Source organism: Dufourea novaeangliae, unplaced genomic scaffold, assembly GCF_001272555.1.
Source record: "Dufourea novaeangliae isolate 0120121106 unplaced genomic scaffold, ASM127255v1 scaffold55, whole genome shotgun sequence".
In the NCBI taxonomy this organism is placed as follows: domain Eukaryota; kingdom Metazoa; phylum Arthropoda; class Insecta; order Hymenoptera; family Halictidae; genus Dufourea; species Dufourea novaeangliae.
This window is the reverse complement of record NW_015373934.1, coordinates 141,171-166,192: the sequence shown is the minus strand read 5'-3', so window position 1 is coordinate 166,192 and position 25,022 is coordinate 141,171. Positions and strand designations below refer to the sequence as shown.

At 44.8% G+C, this 25,022-nt stretch overlaps 1 protein-coding gene across 1 annotated transcript in view; it reads right to left on the bottom strand.

Annotated features, from left to right (window-relative positions):
* Positions 1–22,244, bottom strand: part of LOC107185255 (zinc finger protein ush) — a 232,756-nt gene extending 210,512 nt beyond the window's left edge. Inside the window, exon 1 of the mRNA XM_015572901.1 lies at positions 22,015–22,244. Within this exon, the coding sequence (XP_015428387.1) occupies positions 22,015–22,054 (40 nt within the window). The 5' untranslated portion in view covers positions 22,055–22,244. The remainder of the gene's footprint in view (positions 1–22,014) is intronic.
* Between the last annotated feature and the right edge of the window lie 2,778 nt (positions 22,245–25,022).

Genomic DNA, 25,022 nt, shown 5'->3' with positions numbered 1-25,022 from the left:
GGCCACGAAGCGGCGCGGAACAACCATGGGGAGGAGCGAAACTCGAGGCCCGGGCTACGACTTCGATATGCACGGATAGATGGAAGAACAGCGAACGAACGAACGAACGGTCCGGTCTTCTCTCGGTGCACCGATGCAATATGCACGCGATCCCGGTTTTGATAATAAAGGGAGCCTTATGCAGGCGCGGCAAGTGTGTGTTTATGCGGACCAGGTCGACTGGAGGAGTAGGGGGCTTGGGTGGCGATAGGCAAAGAACTCCTCCGAAGGAGGGATAGCTGGAAGATGAACAAAGAGGTGAAACACAACGTGCAAAGAGTCCAGAAAGAGAGAGAGAGAGAGAGTTATCGGGTAAGCAGGACTCGAAGGAAGAAGAAGAAGAAGAGGAACAAGAAGAAGAAGAAGAAGAGTGGCCGCAAGAAGAATGCTCACAATGCTGTAATTTCCAGTGTTTGATCTTCCCATCTCTCTATGGGGGTATTATATGGGTTCTGCGGCAGGGTTACATGTACGAGGAAACGGTTGACGCGTGTTCCACGACCCTGATGCGTAAAACCACAATGGTTGTGTGTGTGGATATGCGAGCGTGTTCGAGAGAGGGAGGCCCCCAGGTTTTATTTTACCCGCATTATTATTCCGTTGGAGATCGCGCGCTGATCCGTGCCCCGTTCCGCCGCTTGGCCAAGGCAAACCCCGTAGAGAGAGTCTCCCCACCCACCCCCTCCTTCGTTTATTTATGGATGGATTCCCTTTTAACTTTCGGCAGGATCGGTCTGTCTCCTTTTCTCTCTGTCCTCTATCTTGTAGTGGCTGCTGCTTCGCGAGATCCCTTTTGTCCCGACGGCGTTTGTCCACGCGACTAGCCACCCCTATCGAGAGGAGAGGACACTCTCGAGCAACCCTTCGGGCGTACCGTTTGATACGGTTTCCGTTAACCCTTCGGCGGGCACCGAGTCGCGACACGAGCATCGCTATTTTTCGCTAATAATGCACGAATGGGGGACTTGGACCGTCGGTGGACGGCCTTTGAAGCCTTTGTTCCGTTCAGGGAGATATGGAGTGATTGAAAGTAGGTGTTATTGGTGATTTAGTCCGAGCCAGGACTTGGGGGCTGAGTCTGATCGTTGGGGATACCGTCTGGGGATGCAGTCTGGTCTATGAAGAAACACTTATAGTAGGGATCTTATAAATTTACCTGGATACCGTCAAAAAATATATTGACAAATATGCGATTTTTCAGGTATCTATGAAAATTAATTCATTTCTCGTAAAAATGAAAAAATCTTCAGGTTGTACTTTTGAATTTATTACTTCTATCTAATAAACGTATGTTCCACGGTATAAACTTATTTTATGAAAATGAAGTGCCATTACGTTTGTTTAAATTATATTAAAAATGGAAAGCTAATATATCGTTTCAAGGTATTATTAGGGAAAACCCACAAAGCTGAAGTTCTAAAAGGATTAAAACTAAGAGATCTTCCTTGATAACAGTGAAAGTTACAATAGTGGTCCAACAGAGACGATGGTCCAAATTCGGCCACCTCCTCCCTTCCCCTACGCCACTTTTCAAAGGGAATTTCTTTTATGCAAGCAGGCCGAATTTCCTCGAAAATATTCCTCCAAACCACAGAAGCAATCGGTTCCAGAAATACAAATGGCGGCCGGTTGTGATCACCAAACACAGCCGAGGGAATGAAACTCTCAACTGTAGCCGCCGATGGGCATTCCTTCCCTTATCCTGACGCGCCCGTTTCTTTCCAGGCCGATCACTTATGGCAATTTAACGGAGTTAACGACCACACCTGTACCAACGGGGCCTGTCCCCGGGGCCCCCCTTTTCCGTGTAGCGACGCCGGTTCGATAAGAATCGGGGCCGAACTGTGAGAATCGACGACGACGACGACGAGGAGGAACAACCGTTCGGCAGATCGATCGGTTCCTCGACGAAGACGAAGACGAGGGCGCACGAAGAAGGCGCGTTTCCATCCCGCGGAATGCATTAAGCCGGACGTCGTCCTCGCGAATGGAACCAAGTGAGCGGCACGCAGACGATTTTTAACCAGATAGGTTTCTGCCTCCGCCTCCTCCTCTCTTCTTCGTCCTATCTTCTTCTACCTTCTCTTCCTGTCTCGCTCTTTCGACCCGCGAGACTCCCGCGCACACCGAACCGGACACGTAAAAGCGAATGCATACGGTCGAACGTCGAGAAAGAATAAACCGTGGACCGCGCAGGGTCGGATTCAACGGGAAAAAATCCGTCTTTCTATCTTGTTTTTTTTTTCCTTTTTTTTTTTTATCTGAGATTCAAGAGATTTTCGGTTCCGTTGGTTCGACAAGAGTTCCGAGAACCGGGGAAGTTTAACGCTGAATGTGTGTTCTGTGAGGTCCCGAAGATATTAATTGTAGGTGGTTGATGGGGCTTGGGAACGGAATTTTGTTGGCTGAAGTATATGACTTTAACACTGAAAAATACGCGAAGCTTGGAATCTTTTAAATCAAACTGTATTACTGTATTGGAGCCACAGAAATATTGTCCAAGGAATATGAGTAAACCAATAACCTGTTGTGACATTTTATTGCATTAGACCCCTGACAACGTAATATTGAATCATCTCCTGCAGAGTGATTGAAAAAATCTTAACAGTTTGAACCGAATTTAACCCTAATTTGAATATCCTAATTTATATGATATTCTAGAATCATTATTTCTGGAACTAGTAAGTGCAAACGAAATTGTTGTATTAACAATATATTTTCCATGATCATTCGCGACTTTTATCGCAATATATAAGTGAAGACGTTCGTTTATTTATCGATTTGTACACCAGCTGTTCCTTCACCCAGATTTATCTCCGATATGTTCGAGCATGAAGTCCTTTTGAATCGCCCTGTATCGAACGCGCAAGAAGTTAAATATTCCCAGAGGGGGGCCAAAACCAGTAACCCATAATCTCTCTGTCACGCTCTATCCCGTCACCGTGATCCCTAACGAAACCAGAAAGGCGTCCGCTAATATCACCTGTTCGGTATGACAAGCGAGTCACTCCCGATTAATCCACCCCTGGCCCGACAAACGTTTCCCCATTACCCCCCCACTTAGAGTCACATGGATATCCGAGCAGAAGAACATGTGGACCATGGCTGCCTCGAGGGGGTCTGGGAGCACAAGGGGATTGGCCCGTCGAAGAGCAGGAACGAAAGAAAGAGAGAGAGAGAGAGAGAGAGAGCAACCCCAGACGATCCAGAGACTGATAAAACTACGAATGATAACGCTACCCCCACCCCTTTACCATCCCCCTCCCCTCCACCTGTCTCCGTTTACGCCCACGGTCCGTCTGTTTCTGACTATCCGCGATAATCTCGTGCTTCCGCGTGCGGCGGAACGAACGGTTTTGCTCCCCTCAAAGTTGATCATCTCACGCAGAGAATGACTACTGAGGACTTCCGGTGCGATGGGCTCCTCCCAGTGCGATAAATTCGAAATTTCAGGACTTTGAAAAATTGTTACAGTGATATCGATCGATTAGATTATCATCGGATAAAAAATTAGGTGGACCTTTTCCTGCGTTTCAAGTATACTAATCAGGATTTTTATTTAGAAATTTTAGAACGCCTAATTCCCTCCAATTCGTTCGATTCACCTGTTAACAATTACCCCATAGGTCCCAACGCTGCTCCCCCTATCAACACCGTAACCGTCAACACCGATAAACTCTCATCGACATCACGAGAAGAGTACGAAGGGAGACACAACACAGTCCATCGATATACCCGCAATCCGAAGCGGCGCGATTTCTACATACGTACGGCATGGAGCACCGTGTAAAGGTGAGGCGGTCTGCACGAGGGGGACGTGCATCTTCTTATGGCCGACGGGAAGACAGTAGTCCTTTCTCGTGAGAGATTCGCGAACGATAACGACCGTCCCCACCGATACGTATATCGGCGACTACGCTCGAAAACCCCTTCGACTACCTGGTGGCTACGACGACGACCGTGGGGGCTTCGTGAACCAGCTTGTTCGTCGGCGATCGTGACGGAGAAAGAGGTAGAGAAACAGGAAAATTGCTGGATATCTCTGCGCTTGAAAATTATGGGATCTCCTAATTTTACGTTTCGTTCGGTGTCTTTAAAATCGTCTTGGTGTTTGTACGAGTTTCTTCTTATGGTCGTGATACTGCTTCGTCTATCCTCTTTCTTGCTTCGTTTGTCTCTACAGACTCCTCTCGATTATTGTCCCGAAATATGGTTCATGTCAGGACAATAATCGAATGGGGAGAATTGTTTCAGACTTTCATTAATTCGATTTTTATTCGAAGCCTGAGCCTCGGTAACAAAGACGAAAGGGCACCAAAATATACGCTTTACAGGTTCCACGGCCTCCCTCCCAACCCTCAGTGGTGGGGATGACCTCCTCAAATGACATAGCATTGAAAATCAATCTCCACAAAAGAGGTCTCAGAACTTTCCCTCAAGAGATCAACCATATTCCGATCGACCTGGAATCACGTTTCCTAGCAACACAAGTCAAACCTCCTCAATGGACTTAACACTGAAAATCACCACAAAAGAGGTCTCAAAGCTATCCTCCAAGGGACCAATCATATCGAACTGAAATCACTATCCCAGCGATTGCAAGTCGCACCTCCTCAATTACCTACCGCAACAATATTCCCCATTCGCGGAGTTAGCAAAGACCGTATAGATACCCCACGAAAAATAGAAGGTGGTAGAAGAGATCGTAGAAACCGTCTTGTCGTCGAGCAATACGAGAATACCGACGCGAGGGGAACGGTGTTTACCTACGCTCCTCGACACGCTCGCTAATATCGACGATAAGATCGAGCCTGCATGTCGATGCTGCCTGAACGAGAGAAGCTCGTAGTGGATACGAGCTCGGCGGTTGGCGGCGGCGTCGCACGGTTGCGACCCAGGTAACACGGTCGCGGCGCGATCCAGGACGAGACGAGGACCGATGAGGAACGCTGACACCTCTCTGTACAAGCGGCAACGTTCCACCTAATTAACGCCGTAACCGCGTTGCAACGCCGTTGTCAAAATAACACGACGATCGGTCTTGCCGATCGACACTGACACGTACCATTAACCGCTTCCCCCTATCAAGGGATAGATCGATTAGACCCAGTTAACACTGTTGCTCGCGAAAGCTGACCCGCGAGAAGGAATCCCTATATGTTAATGCATCGCTTCGTCGTCTTCTTCATTTGTTTTTTTTTTTTTTCGTTCACTTCGAGAGGGATAAATGAGGTGTTAGGTTAGTCCTGGGGTAGAACGTGTGCGGCGAGAACCGCGATGAGGCGAGCTTCTTGCCGAGGAATCGTTATTCATTTGGGTCACGCTGGGAATGCGTTAAGAGCGTGTACCATGTGGCAGCTTTTGCTCCCTTTGGGAATGGGTCCCGTGGTATGGGACCGGAGTCTTCGTTCGTAGTTGTCTGTTGGTTCGAGATCCTTGTCGTTCGGAGTGTTATGAATCGTCGTGAGTCGTACCTCTGATTGAGTTACTTCTCGGGATACGTATCTTACGGAGGCTGGCTTCTGGTGTTAGCTGAGGGTACTGAGGTTTACATTAGGTTAACATTGACAAATCGGTGTCTTTTTCTTTTATATTAATAAAAAAAAAGTGTATTTAACCGTTTGCACTTGGAATTGCCTAAGTCTCCCCGTACATTTTGTGCGATTAAAGGGGTGGCTAAAGCTAAGGGTTGAAGCTAACAGGGGATGAAGTGAAAAGGCCTTGGAAACAGGGGTTGCTACTCTTTTAATACCAGAATACAGCTTAAGTTATACAGAAAAAGGCGTATATCCTGATTTGTAAATAAAACGTTTTCTTACATCGGAAAAAAATTCATAAAAATGACCCTACATTTCGGACCTAGCCAAAGGTATGTAATCCCTCAAAGGACCACCGTGGTATCCACACTCCACGACGAACAGTTATATACGAAGAGACGAGCCGGCTCGGGAACCGAGACACGATCCGTCTTTTCCCGTTTCGAGGGAACCCGATATCAATTTCTCAGCGGGGCTGACTGATTACGTGTAGCCCACGCGCGCGATCTCTCTGCTCCGCGTTCCCGCCGCGACACGTCATTCCTCTCTCGTCGTCGCACGGAGAACGGCGTTTAAAGTGCGAGAGCACGTGGGTGGCTGCGCCAGCCTGGGTAGAAAAGGGGACGTGTCGGTGGAGAAAGAAGGAGAAAACGTGCGGAGGTGGAAGAGCTACCCAGCGCCGAAAGACGAACAGAGACGGAGGACATTTAAGGGGCTATGCTAGTTTGACGGTTTCAGAAAATCGGATTTTTCTTTCTTGCAATTTGCAACAATTTTTGGAGGAAGAGATTAGCTGTAAGTATGAAACGTTTCTCTTTTTATGCTCTAAAACAGTACTTGAAACTTTGATCGCGTTTTTCTCGCAGCTATTTAAGTAACTTAAAAACTAATTGACCGATTTAGATGAAATTTGGCGTATCTGTTCATCAGATGTGTCATCCTAGCCCGTACCACGAGTTTGTCGATATATTAAAAATTACAAATTTGCGGGTTAAGAAACCAGCTATTTTTATGCAAATAAATGAAACCTTTTGTTTGGGAATGGCGCCATTTTTTTATTTCTCAAATTTTTTCAATTATTCTGGTACGGGCTATAGCCACACACATAGAAATTAAGAATATATTTGTTTTTTTTTTATTTCACACAACCACAAGAGTCTATACTATGGCCGCCATGGAAAGGAAATTTCGTTAAGACGTTCTCACAAACGAACTGTAACTTTTAAAAAATACATTGTTTTTACTTTATAAAAATATAGCATACTTTACAAATATTATTTAGTAAATATATATATATATATATTATTCAAATTGGTAAGTTCAATTCTTTTTCTTTAAAAAATTCCCAAAAATTGCCTTATTATGTAGCCGTCACACTAACATAGCCCCTTAAGAAAGAGACGGAGGACATTTAAGAAGGGGACTGAGGAGCGGCATCGTTTCGTTCCACCTTTTTATCTATGCATCTCTGCCTCGAACGTGTGCGTGTCAGAAGAAACACACGCCGACAGAGTGGTGTTGGTAGTGGCGAGGAGCACATGCTCACGAAAAATCGATGGAAAGAGAACCACCACACGGGCCAGAGAGTGTTTCGTGAGGCCCTTTTGCGTCCACCATGTGGTCCGTCCATAAGGTGAACGGGCAGACGATTTTTACGAGCGATATCGAAGCCTCGTGGACGTGCTGGATCGAATGGAGCAACTTTTTCGATTGCTCGATCACCTGTTCGGAGGAATTCTTCGATGGAGAATTTGAACACCGGAAAGAATACTACGATGGGTCTATTAAGGGGTTGGCCCACCGTGACCGCATGAAAGTTATATAGATATTTTTGTGCACTTTTTCTGGGAATATACAATTAGGGCAATTAGAAATCAGTTGCAAAACCTGGAAGTAATATAGGTATGTTTGTGAATTTTTTCTGGGAATAGAATTAAGTACATTGGAAATCAGTTGCAAAGCCTGTAATATACTGGGTGAGTAAATAAGAATTCAGAAAAAAATTCAGTCGGTCAGGGTGGGCTAACCCCTCAATTCGACGAATCTTCGAATACCAAACCATCGTTCGGATCTTCCTTCCGCAGTACTAAATTTCGTACAATATTTCGATAGAAATATATTCGAAATATATTAATGTTCCATCACAAAGATCATCCTAAAGCGTATCTTCAGAGAGAAAGGGAGCACCATCTAAATGATTTATCGCACATATCGAAGCTGTTATCTCTTTAATGAACAATTAGAAATGGATGCCAGGTAGCGCGCGTACCACCCAGGAATTCCAGAGATTAGAACCAACGGTAAGAAAGTAAATTTTCCCGATCGTATCGCGCGCGGACGTTGCAGCAAGTGTTAACAAGATCCCAGGAAAATCGTGGTAATAAGCTACACCTGAATCGTGTGCAGCCGCGACTAAAGGACGCGATTGGCTAGGTGTGTAATGTACGATACTGTTTAAACTGGCGAAATTCCCGTTACGCTATCCGGTCGCCCCCATAAATACTTTATCGCGAAACTACACTGCAACGAGACGTCTCTCTGCTCATAGGTCCGTGTTCAAGTTTACGTGCATCGTGACCTGGACAGGCCGCTCCTGTTTATTTGTTTGCCAGAACCGATACGTGCACGGAAAGACGACTGAGAACCGATATCCTACGGGCCCCGTGTGTGTCTCGTCTCGAGTGTATACACGCAATAATATCTTGTTTAGCCGGACAAACAACGGCACGCGCCACTGTCGCCGCCGTGTCTGAACAGACCTAATTGCCCGGCTCGTATTTGCTCGGCAAACACCTACATCGCCGTACAAACCGTCCCTCCTTGTCCCACGTGACGGTACACGAGCCACGGCTCACCTGGTGAGTCACACTGTCGTCCGAGATCGCTTCCTCGACAGCGTGGATCGGTGATTATTGTGATCAACACGTTAGAGGTAGCTCGCAGCGGTTATCCGTGACCAGTTGCACCTATTTTCAGTGAGGCTTTGTGGGTCACTGGGAATTGTCGGATCTGGTATATTGTTTTGAAGGCTGTAGATTCGATAAATTAATAGTTGGTATTTTGTAAAGAAGTGGCTAGGAATTATAGGTGGGGGGATGAGTACAGGGGCTGCTAATATGGTCCTCTGATTGAATTGCTAACTGCAGAAAGAGGACATCCCCATTTTTCTAAGGAATTCGATTTTTGGGTGAGGTACCATTTTTGTAGGCTGAATATATAACGTTTACTGGAGAAATGGGTCCTATCTATACGTTATCTAGTGAAGAAACGATACAGAGATGTCTCTTGAAGGTTTTCGTCTCCTACAAATTACAAGAGTTTGTTATGCCGCCTTTCTGGAGTCAGCGATTCGATTGTTCGAACCATTCTAAAATACAGATAAGGATATAGTCTTCTTCGATCGTATCGTGCAATGGTTTGTCATTACACGCTTCCTGTGAATAAAAATTCCACTGCTTATGCGATCTTGTAAACGAATCGACGATTGCCAATTCCAAGGAGCATTAAAACCCGACAAGACGCAGCGATACAAAGTTTCCAATTCGCATGTGGACCACTTAATCGAATAAATGTCTTCGAAAGAGCCTGACCAGGCTAGCCAACGAGTAATTAAATACTAATTAAGCGAAACACCATTCCCCCCGAAGTTTCCTGGGGCGAAAAGAAAGCACAGAGGACGATTATCACGAGATCCCAAGATTAAAAAACTTCTCTGTCCCTAATTTTCTCGTCCCTAGGTGAACAGAGGGAACAATCGTATTTATACAGAGAAGCTCGCGTGCATTGTATCGAGAGTGAACCAAGGCGGGTGGATGCAGCGAGGGGGAACGTGTTTATTCGTCCGGACAGCCTTCGGTCGTGGTTTAATTGCCATCGAAAGGTCGTCCTTAATTTTAACGTTATCTCGATCGGGAGAATTCGAGGCCGGTACTGCCACGAAATGACCGAGGCGCCACTCTTATCTCGAGAGCCACGGATAAGCCCCGATGATTGAGGAGAAAAGGAGCACTCGAGATACCTCGGCGTCGGCGAGATTCCACGGCTACGGGGGCGTGGAGGGGGGCTACGGGACGAGGCAGAAATTGTTAAGAAATGACACACGCACCAATACACGCGCGTGTGTACGATGCGTTTCCACGGATCGAGGCAGTCTGATGGCGATACCGATAGGTTCGCCGTCTGCATTAGCCAGTATATCTGCTAGGTCAGGGATTAACATACTTTCTATCCTATATTCTCATGGAAGTGGGTTTTTGCAAATCTTCCCCTAACTTTAAAATTAATTTTCTTCAATTATTTCATGCGGGTAATACCAAACTTGGACTTTCACTCAACACCGGTAAAGGGGCAACAAAGCTCCTAGGACGTTACATCACAAAAAAAAAAAAAAATAAATATACTGCCTATGGTATTCCACCATCGGTGACCTCACGACAAACTTTCCATTTTGATAATTTCACTATTAAGACAACACGCATTGTAATATGGATTAATCTTCAGAGTACAGACAATAAGAGCCAGTAGATGGGTTAATTGTGACCCGTATAAGAAGATCTCAGAGATAGGGTATCACGTATGAGACAATAATCCATTCATTGCTGTATGTTTGTTCGGTGACTGTGTTTTTGTCCATGGATCCCTGGTGACACTGTTATATACAGGGTGTTAGAAACTTTAAGGGATGATTGTAATGGTAGTAACAGAATTTGTAACACTCTTCAAGGTGAGTGTTACACTGGTGCAACACTGGGAGTTAAAGACTTAACCCTCGTTCCTTCAAATCCCCAACTTAATTTGTCAAAAAATAATTTGTAAATAAACAGTTGAATTTGCAATTTTTCTAAAATAAAAGTCACGGAGTTTCAGCTACATGTACCCTATACATGACAGAATGACATCATTTCTTAAGGGAAAAATGTATCAAATTGACACGAGGGACAGATGAGAGTAAAACAGTGAATGAGATGAAATAATTATTTGCCAAATGTCGCCTTATCAAAGTATTATGTCGTTAGAAAAATTCGAATTTCCACATTCAACCAATGACGAACTACTTTTTATTCGTTATTCGATTCTCTTTCCCAGAATATGAATGTCCCCATATCTGCTTCAGGGGTTGTATCAACATGCAGAAATGGTTCCCGTTTGATTTCGCCCGATTTCACTTGGAGAACTCGTTCGAGAAGCAAACAGAAAGGGAGGGGCCCTTTGACACGTTTGTTCCCTTTCTCCGCGGGGCCGTATCTCATCTGGTGGATCGGCCCCCGGGGCTAAAAGGACGCTGAATACACCACCTAATCGTTAAGGATCGTTCGCGGAATACTCCAGTTGCGAAACCGAGGACAATTATCTGATCCGGCCCCGCGGAACGAAACACACACGCAGAAACACATACACACCAGAACGGCCAAATCGTTCCTGGTCCGCGATCAGATCCGATCTAACCGATCGCCCTCTCCTCGCCACGGCCCTCCACCACCCGCGACACGAAGAAGAAGAAGAAACTCTCGTTGTTCCGATCAGTTAACGCTAATGAGCGATATATTTGGAAGGCTCCGCGAGAGACTGGCCGCGCGCAGCGGTTCTTTCCATACGTGCTGCGTGGCCCACGAAACGGTACCAACGTTTGCACACACACACGTTAACGATTTTCGACCATCTTTTGGGTAAATGGAACATATTTTCCCTCGACTGGCTATAAATTGTACAGAGACCCCGTATGCACGTTAACATTCGAGGAACATCTTGATCCAAGATTCACTGAAATACTGTACTGCCTCGAGAAAATTAGGGGATTGCTAATGTGGGCCCTGTTGCACCTGTCGGGCGAAAGAAACGGAACTATGGGTTTGCTCAATTTATATCTTTTCCGTGTAACGGTAACGGTATTAACAGCCAGTTGCATTTGGATGAAAAACTTTTTTAAATATATGATTTCTTAATACAATAAATCATCGATCAGTGCTCGAAGGATCCTCGGCACACTGATAAGAAGAGATCCCCAGGTATAACGTTTTTAACGACGTTTAGCACAGTGATAGAACATGGAATTCTGATGCCAATGGTATTTGTTTCAACCACATACGGGCATTAGTTTACGAAATATTTAATGTTCACTGTCGAGGAGCCTTCAAACACTCACCGAGGATTTACTGTATTCATACCTTAAGCATCCTATCCACTAAAATCGCACCTTCATAAAAGAAGAAAAACGGTGCAAGATATACGAACTTGGGTCCGTTCAACGCCATATTCAGTATTTCCCCCCCCCCCCCCCCGGTACGATTAACTATCCACGATCGTTCGAGCAATAAGAAATCGGATCTCCCTCGGCGCGTAGAGACGCAATCAACGCGGGCGCGCGGATACGGCCAAGTGCTGCCCGTATTAGTCCTCGTACGTCAATGTATCGAAACGCACAGGGCACGGCCGCGTCGGTATCGCGATCAGAGTGGACCTGAACCGGGCCTGAACCACCCTCTCCTCCACACGGAGCGCCGTTTTATCGTCGGACTCTTGAGAAAACGCAGACGCTTCGGCCAGTACGGGGCTAATCGTGCTGTGTTATCGGGACCCTAAAAACCGCCGCCAGGAGGCCAGAGAGACAACGGGGCAATAGGATAGAGTGAAGAACGTGTAGTAGCCTGTGTGTCTATCGGAATGATATGGCCGAGTGTATGTTAGAGTTGGGCAGAATTTTACTCGAATAATACATAGTGAAAAGCAGCGGTATCTAACAAGGAAAGTTCTGTAAACCGAAAGTTCCGATTTTTGTTAAACTTTGCAGGTTTGTAGGGGACCTCAAGAGAAGTATAGCGGAATTTTTATTTTTCGCCCAATTTCAGTTCCTCAGGGTGAAAACATCCCTTGAAGATAGATAGGTGTTTCCATATTTCCCTGCATATTCGGGTCATATCACAATCACAATCAGTTAAACTAACTATCCTTAAATTACACATAACCCACAAAAGTAGATCAAGATATCCATAACATCGAAGAACACAAATGAGCAAGAAGGAAACTTATATCCATATTCCTATAAAAATTTCAATGCAATCTTTAGAACATACACGATAAACCACTCCCATCGATACATCGAAACTACACAAAAAATACAAAGCTTGCCCAAAGAGCTAATAAAACGTCCTAATCACTCGTAACCAATTAAAATGATTCGGCGAGCCAGCTCCCAAAGGGAATCAATCCCGTAATTAAAGCACGGTACGAAAAACCATCAGATTTATTCAAACAGCCGAGGATCACGACAAAAGAACCCAGGTTCCCGATAAGGGAGGCTACACGGCGCAAAACGCAGATACGGCGTATTGTTTCGGGCCGCGACCGAGATTATTCATATCCACGTGTGTTTCTGCGTATGTGTATATATCCATCGACTATACGTGTATAAGTCCATCGATTCTGTACGTGTCCCCGTGTTCTACCGATTAGTCTGCGCGATGCTGTTGATCGGCGGTTCGCACGAACGTGACGTTCGTCGAGTTAAAATCTGCTATCGGTTGGTATCAGCTCATTACGCTAATATTCACTCGGAATGCCGTTGCCTCGATACGGTATCTCTCGATCGTGCCTCTCTCGATGTTTCCGCGAATTGCCTTTTTGCGCGCGATTCCCCGTGTCTCCGCGATCTACAGATCGCTCGCGGGGTGCGCAGAACCACAGGCCGTGCCGTTTTTGAGTGCTACGAGCTTTTCATCCGTTCCCAATAACCACGAAATTCGTATCCACGGATGTAGATCGATCTCGATCCCGATTCTATCCACCCAGTTCTAGCTCAGTTAGTCAAACCTGCAAAGCCAGATTTTGTCCAATGCCTGGTATAAAATTGTGGCTGCAAGTTTTATTCAAGATTTGCTATAAACACTTTGCGCGCACATTGGCAGCAAATTGGCAACAAATTTGTAGCAAATTGGCAGAAAATTGGCTTGTGCAAACCTTGTTCCGGTTTTGCCTTCAATTTGACATAGGTCATGTTGCAAGACTTTCTGCCAATTTGCTTTACCATATTGTCAGCTGGTGTTGCCTGAAAAACCCGAATCTAATGCGGAAACAGCTATTCCTGGCAATTTCCTCGAAACTTGTACATATCTGGTTATAAGGGAGGTTATGTTTATGTCGATTCAGTCGTTTTGGTAATACTCAAAGAAACGAGAGGGTTCCTGTATGGAAAAATGAATGGAACAGCAGGTTACAAAATACAAGCTTCTCTCGATTATTGTCTGGCTTGTTCTACACGATTATTGTCCAGGCGTTTCTTCATTCAATAAATATATAAATAATATTACAATATTTCTTCAAATTACCCTTATGTCGAAAAATATATTTATAGTTCTCGAATAATTTTTAACTCGCTACGAGGGACAAGTTCGCCTCTTCCGTCTCAAAAGTGTGTCGACCGCTTTAATATTAATGAAAAAGAAATCGGTGCGTCTAATTACACGTCAATTTGTAGAACTAGTGTGCATTACCCCAATTCATACCAACCACGAACGTGTTAAACAGACGAGTCGCGATCACTCAATACTCCGTTTGTCTACCACCGATCACTTCCACTTACCCAGTAAACGTAGAACCGAACGAAAATACCTGGAAAGATCCACGGAACCATCGAACCCAAGCGAAAGGCTAAGTGCACACGATTCCATCTACTGGCATTCCTCTTTTAACGATCCCCCGAAATCCACGAAAAAAAGCCTCCGCTTCCCTCCTCCCCACGAACGTCTGAAACGAATGCACGCATGTCGACCATAGCCGACGTTCCCAACACGGAATCTATTAAACGTTATCGCGGGTGGACTATCAAAAAAATTCTCAGAAAACGACACGGTGGCGATCGGTGCGCACTTGGACACACAGTAAAAAACAAAAAAAAAAAAAAGGAAACACAAGATCAGCGACGAGGCCAGGGGCTGCAGAAGGAACGGTTCCAGTTGTGTCCAGCATCGGAGGTACATCGCGGTTATCGGCGTAAAGCCGCGTTTACACGCGTGTAAAGCTGGTCGGTACAAAGAGGGAAGAGGGGGGGGGGGAGGCTGGTTGACACCACATTGAGGCGGCTAGCAAGCGGAAGAGGAGAGAGGAGTAGGTACACACGCTGGACGGCGAAGAACGAAGGAGGAAGGAAGAAGAAAGAAGAGAACTCTCGCGGACACCATTCCAGCGATGCCAGGACCGTGTCGTAACAGGCTGGAGTGACACCACAATGCGGTGTAGCAATTTGTAGGCTCGCCCTTCGTCCTTCCCTCCCCCCACCCTCAAGTCGTGTGTCTCTCTCTCTCTCTTTCCTCGAGCCTGCCTCCAACAGCAGCCTCTTCCTCCGTTGTGTATTTATGAGCCGAGGGGGACCTGGAGAACGCGCCAGTGTATCGGTTCCTCTCCCTCGACCAAACGCAGGACCGAGAGATACCTACACCAGGTGGGTATAGTTCGCTCGCCGGAACTCGCCCCGATGAACGAAAGAAGGTAAAGGACGATAAAGGACGAGAAAGACGTAGGGTGGCTAAAGTGAAACGGAGAGGATGGTAACCAAGAGAGGGCTAACTAGACGAGATCAACGCCGCGATAGCTGTCTCTACTGCGTTTCTTCGCGAACAAGACACGAGGGAGGTAGAACCTGGCGGATAGGTGGAAACCCCTGAAGAGGGGGGGGGGAGAATAAGAGGGATAGAGAATACATCGGGGGAGAGACACATCTGCAACGGGTTGGATTCATGCGTTTGCGCGGAATAAGGGACCCGGCTAAGGTAGATAAGGGACGCTGATGGACCTTCCTTCCACGGTTTCTTCTTGTTCCTCTTCTTCTTCGTTCCTACTCCTTTTCGATCGTCTTTCTTCGTGTGGCTTTCTCGTCTTTCCTCGCCTTCTTCTTTACATCCCACCCCTTTCTGGACCTACCTTCCTCGTCCCTTTCACGTCACCCGCTCATTGCACACGCGTACAGAGACACACACACACACACACACACACACATAGGGGCTGGCCGATCGACACTGATAGCCGCAACGACTGTTTGCGGGTAACCGGCCACGAACGGAATTTGCGACTTCGCTTTAGTGGCTTCGGTCAGGGGGGGAGGGGATACACCGAACCAACGGGCGGGATGGAGAAGCGTGCACCCTCTCCCTCCTCTCTTTGTAACGATAGATTCGAGAAGGAGATTTCGGGGATCTACACCCCGGCGAATTGAATTCCGTCCCGTGAGAGGGTAGAATCCGAGTCCGTGGAACGTAATTAACCGTTCGTGGACCACTGATGTTGCTTTCCCCCCCTCGGGAACAGGGGTACAAGCGATGGCAACTTGGGAACAGGTGCGTCTACCTTCTGTGGATTTTACATGTTCACCGTATCAAACGGTTTCGAGTCTGTAAACTTCTCATTTATCACTTCTATATATAAACATATCCACAACTAACTCCTTATAATAGAAATTGAATTTCACTCAGAATCAGAGGACAAAGGATGTGATTTGGCGATTGACTTTCCATTGGTCAAGGTTTCGTTTATTAATACAGTATAAAGAAATCACCAACATCTCGGCGATTTACAAAAGATAAAAATAAAATAAAAAAAATCGTTTCATTTTACATACTAAATAAACCTGTAGTCGATTCCACACAGTTCTAAGTCCATCCAAAGCACCCCAATCATTCGCAAAATAAAAAAACCACAAAGAAACAAGCTCACCTCAAACCACCGTATACACCAAAGAACGTTCTCCCGTTACGAATATCTTGCTTGAGAAGTGTGCACGATACCGAACGTGTACACACCACGACACCGTAAACGAGAACATTCAATTCCAAACTGATATTTAAAAAGACAATAACCCGAGGGTGTCGCTATCGAGGGATCTCTCGCGAGGCACAAAGAAGACAATGAAGCAGCGAAGAAGACGAGGCGATAGGCGATGGTAAAAGGCGTCGGTTATTAGCGCGTAGACAACACGATTACAACGAGAACGGACCGCGAAACGATCATCCTCCTCGTCCACCTTTTCCTTTATCCCTCCCAGGTTTCGTTCTACCGGCTATCTCGACGAAACAACTCGATGACGCGCTGGAGATATTATTTACGGTGGTACACGATTCAATAAAACATTCTATAAAATCATTGGTTATTAATTTGACGGGTGAACGCGACGGGGGGTGATTGCTGGCTCTCCACGGGGCGCATATTTTATCCATGGGATCGACGATTACCGGCACGATACAAGGGAATCCCCCACCTTTCCTACCTGGTCTCCTCCTCCTTCTTCTTGTACGCGTAGCCACGGACCTTCTGTCTGGACGATTCGATCGAAGACGACGCGTTTTCAACGGAAAATAATCAAGATTAAGGGGTGTGTTTCGTGTTATTGACGCGGGCGTTAGAGACCCGATCAACACGAGATCGGCTTCAATGGGGATCGAACACCTTGCGGCGAAACGTACGCGGAATTATTCTTAAAGCTGCGTCTACACTACATACCTTAACACGTTATATAGCGAAGTTATAAAACTTGTTAGAAGAACAGAAAGAAAAAGGTTATATGACGTGATGTGTAACATTTTTTTATAAGGTTATTTTATTGAATAATAAAATAATGTAATGATAGAAAAAGCGTTTAATGTAAGATACCGAATACTGTGTGCATGTTATAACAATGGTTGAAACCAGGGCTTGAAACGGTTCCGAAAATAACTGTTTTAAACTCTTATACAAAAGTTCCGATTGAAAGAGTTCTGAAGAACTTTTATTCTGAATAACTGTTACGAAGAACCTAAATTTCAGGCTATATGTAAATTGTACGAACACAATAAAATAATTCATTTGAAATTGCTATTGTCTCCGATGAATCGATAATATTTTTATTTTCAAATAACAGTCTTAAGAATAAACTTCCGAAATAAATTACTTCAAGTAGTTACAGACTCCTCTCGATTATCGTCCCGAACTCGGGTCCGCATCAGGACAATAATCTTATAGAAAGAAATGCTTCAGACCCACCAAAATTTTTTTTTGCCCGAAGCCTGAGCCTTGTCCCCCCCCCCCCCGTGTAAAACAAGCCAGACAATAATCGAGAGTAGTCTGTATTTCTCATTTTCATCAAATAAAATTTACCCAGCACTATACCCAATTTCGTTCGAACTCAATTTCGAAAAATTTCGAACCAAGTCTCGATAATCCCGATCTCGAGAGTCCCGTCGTCGGCCGATCTCCCCATATCGGTACCAGTACTAAAAAACAAGTGGAAAACTAATGACTCCCTAATCCCTCGACGATCAAACGCGTTATTTCCTCCCTCCGAATAGAAACGAGACGCAATAAGGAACTGGCCGGTAATAAGGCGAGTCCACCGATGACGGGGCACGATATCCAAAATGGTAAACAGAGTTTTCGCCGCGGTGTCCGACCGGCGATACGCGAACGATAATAAAACCGTAGGGCTACGATTCTCCACCAATAGAGGGAATTTCCTGTTCACGGCGGATTCTCACGGCGGCGAGAGATCGCGGGGAAAAAAATCACGAGCTTCGACTCGCCGTCGGTTGGCTCGACCACACGATAAAGAAACGAAAAGTAAGCGTGTGACGTCAATTATTTATAATCTGGCTCGCGCGCGGTTATCGCGTACAAGTCCTGAGGACCGTGCCTCTTCCGCGAAGGACGTATCTGCCGAGCGCCGTGAAACGCAATAATCGTGGCGGGAGAACCAACGGGAAGAAGAACGTTTCTTTCGCCCGAAATCGTTCGAACTTCTTCTTCTTCTTCTTCTTTTTTTTTTGTCTTTCTTTCCGTTGCACAACCGTCCCGTTCGCTCGCTCGAACGGCTTTAGAATCCTACGCGGGCGATAACGGTCGAGATAGGCGTAATCTTTAAGGTGATCGCGTTATTCCGTCGCGGATTTCAAGCACGTATATCGGCATCGTGGCGTAAATTTTAACGATTTTCTACGGAGTTACGACCGCTCTCTGTCGTCGGATTATCGGCCGTACCACGATTATGTCCCCCACCAACGTTCACCGTATGGAGATATTGAAAAGCTTTGATAGAAACAACAGAAGGAACTAGTTTCTTTCCGTCGAGGTGTTGGACAATACGAAATGTCGAGATTCTGTGGTAATAATATTTGTTATGGTATGTAGTATAGGGGTATTGAAAAATTAGGCTTTGGTGTAAACAACCCAGTTTGCCTACGGAATGAGAAAAATTATTTTTCAATTTTTTAATTATTACCAATGAATTTCTCAGGAAATTTTACACCAATGACACGTTACCAGTTCAAATTTTGTTTTTATTCCCTTGAAGTTCTTAATGATCAAAAATTCAAAATCCCAATTCGGACGATACGTTTTTCTTACTGTTTCTACTTTTTTCAATGTCCTCAACAGTTTTGTTTTAAATTGTAGATTTAATTTTATTGGTTTTTAGGAGCGGTCCAATGTAGGAAATCGGTTGCTTGGAATGGACCGAAGTCATTAGTCTAGTTTTTTCAAGATATTACTCTTATCAAATATTTTTTCAAAACGACCAATACACCGTACAATCTACGTATAATGCTCGTCCTTTTTCCGTTTCTCTTCGCATCCTGCGATCTTCTATGCGTGTGTAAGAGAGAGAAATAAAAAAATCGTCCAAAATAGGCAACTCTCCCCTAATTTAAACCACCGATTCTAACGTAAATCCTCGAGCAGCGTCGAACGCGACACGCGTTATCGTGGCCCGCCAATTAAAGCCATTGACTTCCACGACTCACGGATCGATACGATCGTGGCTCGGGGGGGCCCCCTCCGTTCCGTTGCACAAATTCGTATCAGCCTGTCGTTCGTTTCTTTTTTTCCCCTGATCTCAGCGTAAAACGATCGAGGCCAGACGAGATCGCGGTTGCCGATTTCGCGGGATCCTTCCGTCCCTCGCCGCCCTTCTGTCGCGGCCCCCTCGATCACGAAAGTCGCCGGCCACTTTCACGTGGCGACGGTTGCGACTCGTCGAACCGGGTGTCTCCTCTTTCTCCACTTCCTCCTAAGTTTTCACGGTTTCGCGACGCGACATTTATTATTCCGACTCTTTATTTGCACTTCACTTTGAAATCGAGAATTACGTTGGACAGTGACACTGAACGGTTGATGGTAACTGGATTATCGATCAATTTTCAATATCAAATTCAAATGCTCGGTTTATATACCGAATTATGGAAAACTAATAACGAGTTACTATGACTGGAACGCTTGTCAGCATTAACTCGAGTAAGAATAATCGGTAACAGATACTGTGGAAGTACTGAAATGTATACCTAACAGACGAATCCTTAATCCTCCTACAGTTAATACCCAAAAGCCGAAATATCGCCTCCACGGTCTTTGCCACAAATACTTCGGTTTTTCATATGCAGAACGTGACGAAACTGCAATACTACCAACGTTTTATTACGTAAAAGAGAATATACCCTATAAAAAAATACAAAAAATAATGTATAGTTATCTTTATTTTTTGAAAAAATGTGTGAATGCATATTTTCCAAGGTATTTCTATATGGTACACAGAAACATTGTAAGGTACTAAAACGGGGTAATTCTTTTTTTTTTCGAGAACGAAATCTAGGATCAAAATATTTGACTGTATAACTTCAGTTTTTCTTTTGTAGTTAAGCACACATCTTCTTGGTTCTCACCACCATTTATGGGTGTCAAGTTTTGACACGGCTGACGTTTTGCCACCGCATGATGCATCGAGAAAGAGAGTCTTCCTGTTCGAGGCACGATTTTTTCGGCGAACTTGTTTTTCGCAACGATACCCCACCCCTGTCGGCCAAGACCGTTAATGTGCTCGGTAATTATTGGAAACGACGGGACGAGCGCGTGGCCACTAATTGGGACCGCCTGTAATTCAGTTAATAACGAGCAAAACCAAAGGGAACCACCGGCCTTCGTTTATGTCGCTCTCGAGTCTTATTCGACACTCGAAAGAGATCGGGGCAGGTATCTTCGGGAGATCCTAATTAGCGATGGTATCTCGTTCCACGGAACTCGATAATATCAAATGGATTTCATGTTTAATCGTCGTTTCGTCGGAATTAAGTTATACTCGTGAAAATATCTTCCTCGATGAATGAATTTAATCCTTTCGGACCAGTTCTTTTTTAAAAGAATTCCAATCGAATAACTTATTTACGACACCTGAGATTCTTGGAAATGGTTCGCAGCAGAACTCGATTTTTAAATCGATATGCTTCCCTGACTCATCTTGGTTTAACAGACATTATTATACAACATTTTTTCCTCGGTTTTATGTTCCACGAGAAGTTTCCTCACAATCTACAGTTTCAAAATTTAAGAACGCCTCGAGGGTGACTAATTTACATAGATTTAACAATTTATCACTTTTGGACGCAAATGTCTATAGAAAACTCGAAGTAAATGGGTTCTAAGTTAACCTAAAGCTTCTTTCCCTGACAAAAAATTGGATATTCTGCGAGGGGCCCGAGAACACACTAACGACAGCATTGACACGTGCAACCTGGCTTGATCCACCAGTGGGTCAAGGCACTATATATTAACACTTTGGCTGTCAGACTATTCCCCAAAAAATTCCTACACCACCATCGATATAACAAAGGCGATAACTGTATAAACGAAACGTAGGAAACTTTCATTGTACGTTGAATGTGTTAATTTTAATGATCATAGATATCAGGTTAGATTCTTATCGCGCGTAGAAACGCAACGGTTTCGTAGGCAGACGTTGGCATACGCACGCGGTCGAACGCCGCATGCGTGGTCGACCACGTGACCCGCGATGAGCTCGTAAGGTCAGCTGACACAACCCACGGAACTGTCGAGTGTGACAACGGTCTTTTCTCGCACTCACAAGCAACATTACACCAACACACAGAGGAGACAACGACACAAAAAATATGCTTACTCGTGCGTACCACGACACTCGATTGATCGATAACAAACGAGAAACAGAAAGAAGTCTACTTCGACTGGTCACGTCCCGTCCGATTCGAATGTTGCAAAATTCCCGCCAAAACACGTGACTCGAACTTCGACACAATTGGCCAGGCAGCCAGCTAAGACGGTTATTCGTAACTCGTTTGAAAAGATAATGGCGTAAACATAAAACAAAGAGTACGTTGCACGGAACGAAATTACAAGCGACGGGAATCATTCGAGACGGTTCGCATGGTAAGAGGCGAGTGGAAACGCGGCCTGACACAGCGAACGACGCCCCAATCACCTGTCAAGCAACGTGGCCGACCGGCTTAAAAGCACGCCCGCGGAGAAACCAGTTTTCCCCGGAGCAGTTTGTCGCCGCGGCGTATGACAAACACGATTTTAACACGAGTCACACGCGGCCACACACAATCCGCCGTGATATATCTATGCACAGGGGAAATAAAGCAAGGAATAGACTGGAATCACATTGGTTACGACTCACGTTTCAGCGGTTTCGGGTTGCTCTGCTTGCGGCGTGACATCCTCTGCGTTCTGCCATCACCAAATCAGCGTCGACATGCTTGACGTCGTTGCAGGTACGTGACCAGAGTAGACGAAGATCGCTCGTCCCGGATCGGCGTGACGTCGTCGACATATAACAAATGACACAGCACACGCAACGGAAAATAAATAACGTTAGACGAAACAAATAAATTCTGGTACGAGACGACAGAGCGAGGGAACCAGGACTGAAAAAGCGGTAAACAGTAACGGAACACTTGTTTTCTCTCTCTCTCTCTCTCTCTCTCTCAAGCACAAAACGTTTCCCGAATTCACCCGGAAATAATCGACGGATTCTCTTGCCGTTGCACGATTCAGGGCCGCTTACAACGTTCCTTCTTTTTCTTTTGAGTCGCGTCTTATTCGCGTTTTCCACGCACAAACGCCGACGGAAAACGCATACACGCACCACGACAGCTCGTACCGCGGCCGCTGTCAGCGAGCAACTAAACAAACGCGATACCAAACAACCCCCACTCCGATGTACGCGGCGTGACTACGCCGCCAGGAGTGGGGTGACGGAGGGGTGAGCAAGCTCCGCCCACTACGCGCGTTCTCTTTCCAGAAGCGGGAAATTTCGAATGGACTCATTTATCGACCGAGACTGCTATCGTGGTTCCAGATAACGACAGCAGATCTCGATGCAATCACAAAGAAAAGATGCGATAGACTAGTCGCTTTACGGGTCCTGTACTCCATGGATTTTGTAGTGCCGACAAATAGCTAGCAATTTTTACAGCTTCTACGTTACAAAACATGGCAAATTCCAGAATTCTACACAACCTTTCTCCTTGTCGTTTCCAGACTTCGTAAGTACTTCCTGGCCCTAGAAATCTGTATTTATTACGGCATAAATTTCATATTAGAGGTACGTCTATCTTATGTATCTCATTTGTCATAAGTAAACTGCGGAGTTTTATGCAAAATGATATTTTCCAAAGTAATTCATAAAGACAAGAATGAAAGTAGGAATTTCTTTCCTCCCTTAAGTATCTTATTAAGTGCTTAATTATTAATGTTTAAATATTTATCCTTCATTGTATTTCACAGAGCCTTATGGGCTATAAATGCATAAAATCCGCAATCTAGTGATAAGCTTCGTTTTAGAAAAGTGAGGTTTGAATGCCAAATTCAATTCCACCAGCTGGAAAAGTATTTTAAGTTCTTTAGCGACATCTGCACAATTCTGATGTAACTTCGAAGGACATTTGGTACTTTATTCTCGTATGGTAATAAAATTAAGGTTTTTTAGAAATTGTCTGCTGTCGGTATGTAAGATATCGCATATACCAACAAAAGTTCATTGCACATGTCGCATATGTTCCAATGCATTTTTCATTAAACATAAATGAACAGCTAGCTGCAAACGACTTTTTACTACATTACAAACATATATTATAATTACTATACATGAAATTAAAAATACAATGTACCTCATTTTCTATAATACCTCCTTTATCGGGTTCAATACGTAAAAAACTAAAAGCCAAGAATGTTGTAAACTCTAGTAATAATTTACACTGACAAAAATTGTGTAGTTGCTGTTCTAGAGGAGAATATTGTCCAAACAATAACTTGTTTCCATTGTCAACAGAATAGCTCGTGCAAGGCTTTCGCGTTTCTAAAGGCATTTTTATCATCCAGACATATTTTTTTCCAAAGCGATTGTACTCGTCTCGTTAATCTTCAGCCAAGAGACGACGAGTCGGAGTACCATTCTCCAGATGCAATTTTTTACCGTGTCATCGTTTGCCTCGGATGTAAACAAGATGATCACCAATTACTCTTACTACTACCACCGACACGTTCTATTTTCGTGCGTAGGATAGAATGAAGTTCATACGGTACCATCGTGCGAAACAACAAACGGTTCGACGAGTACCAAAGCTCTTTCATTGAACGTATTTTTAACCGCGAGATACCGTGCTTACGTGATACTTTCCGTGAAGGGCTCTGACCCGTTTAACTTCAGACACGCCCCACGCTTTCAGAACCGCGAGGCACGCAGCTACCGCAACACGGAATACACGCATGTTTCAATGATAATTGCCAATGGTACCTGAATCGACTTGTGCTGCCTCTGGAACAAGGAATTTCATCGAACAAACTAAACATTTATGTCTAAAAGGTAATCAAACAATCTATAGTAATAATATAATATTATCTATTAGTAAAAGGAATTCGCACAGATACACGTTCAAACCGAATAGTTCTAACGGCGCGAACAAACGAAGGCCGTGCTGGAAGCAACGAAGCCAAAAATAAGACGATAAAATTTCCAATGATAGTCCTTGCACGAAAACAACCGGTAATAACGCTTTGCATTCAGCACTAAAGATACTTGTAATACAGCCTTACGGATCCTCGAAGGTCGTACGCATGGAAGACGCTCTTGAGAAACGAAGAAAATCGAGAACAAAGATGATGATGACAGGAAGGTTTAGGAATCATTTATGAACACGGTAACGTAACGCGAAAGACACACGCGTTACAATTTAATCGTAATCCAGCGTCGATACTTTCAACCAGGACCGATACGGTCTTTTTTTTTCTCTTATTAATTATCGATGATTAATTGTGTACAGTACATATACGCGTGCAAAGAAACACTCCGATGACGTGTCGGAGTCCCTGTACGATGTCAATCGAATGCACACGCCCGACAAGCCCCGCGACTCTTGTTGACGGCAAACTGAAAGAAACAGTCCCACCTCTGAACTTCCAAACAAAGAATATCACACGTTCGTGAATTCACAACACAACTACTTGATAAGGTGTATCCGGATAAACATCGAACCAAGGAAAAGCATACACGTGACAAAACATTAGTGTGCTGCTAAAAATAACAACAGGATAGATACATTTACTCGAACATATTCGTGAAACTGTTGTCTTAATGCAATCGTGGTCCTCAACCTCATCGCTTGCAACGACGGCTCGAACGAAGAT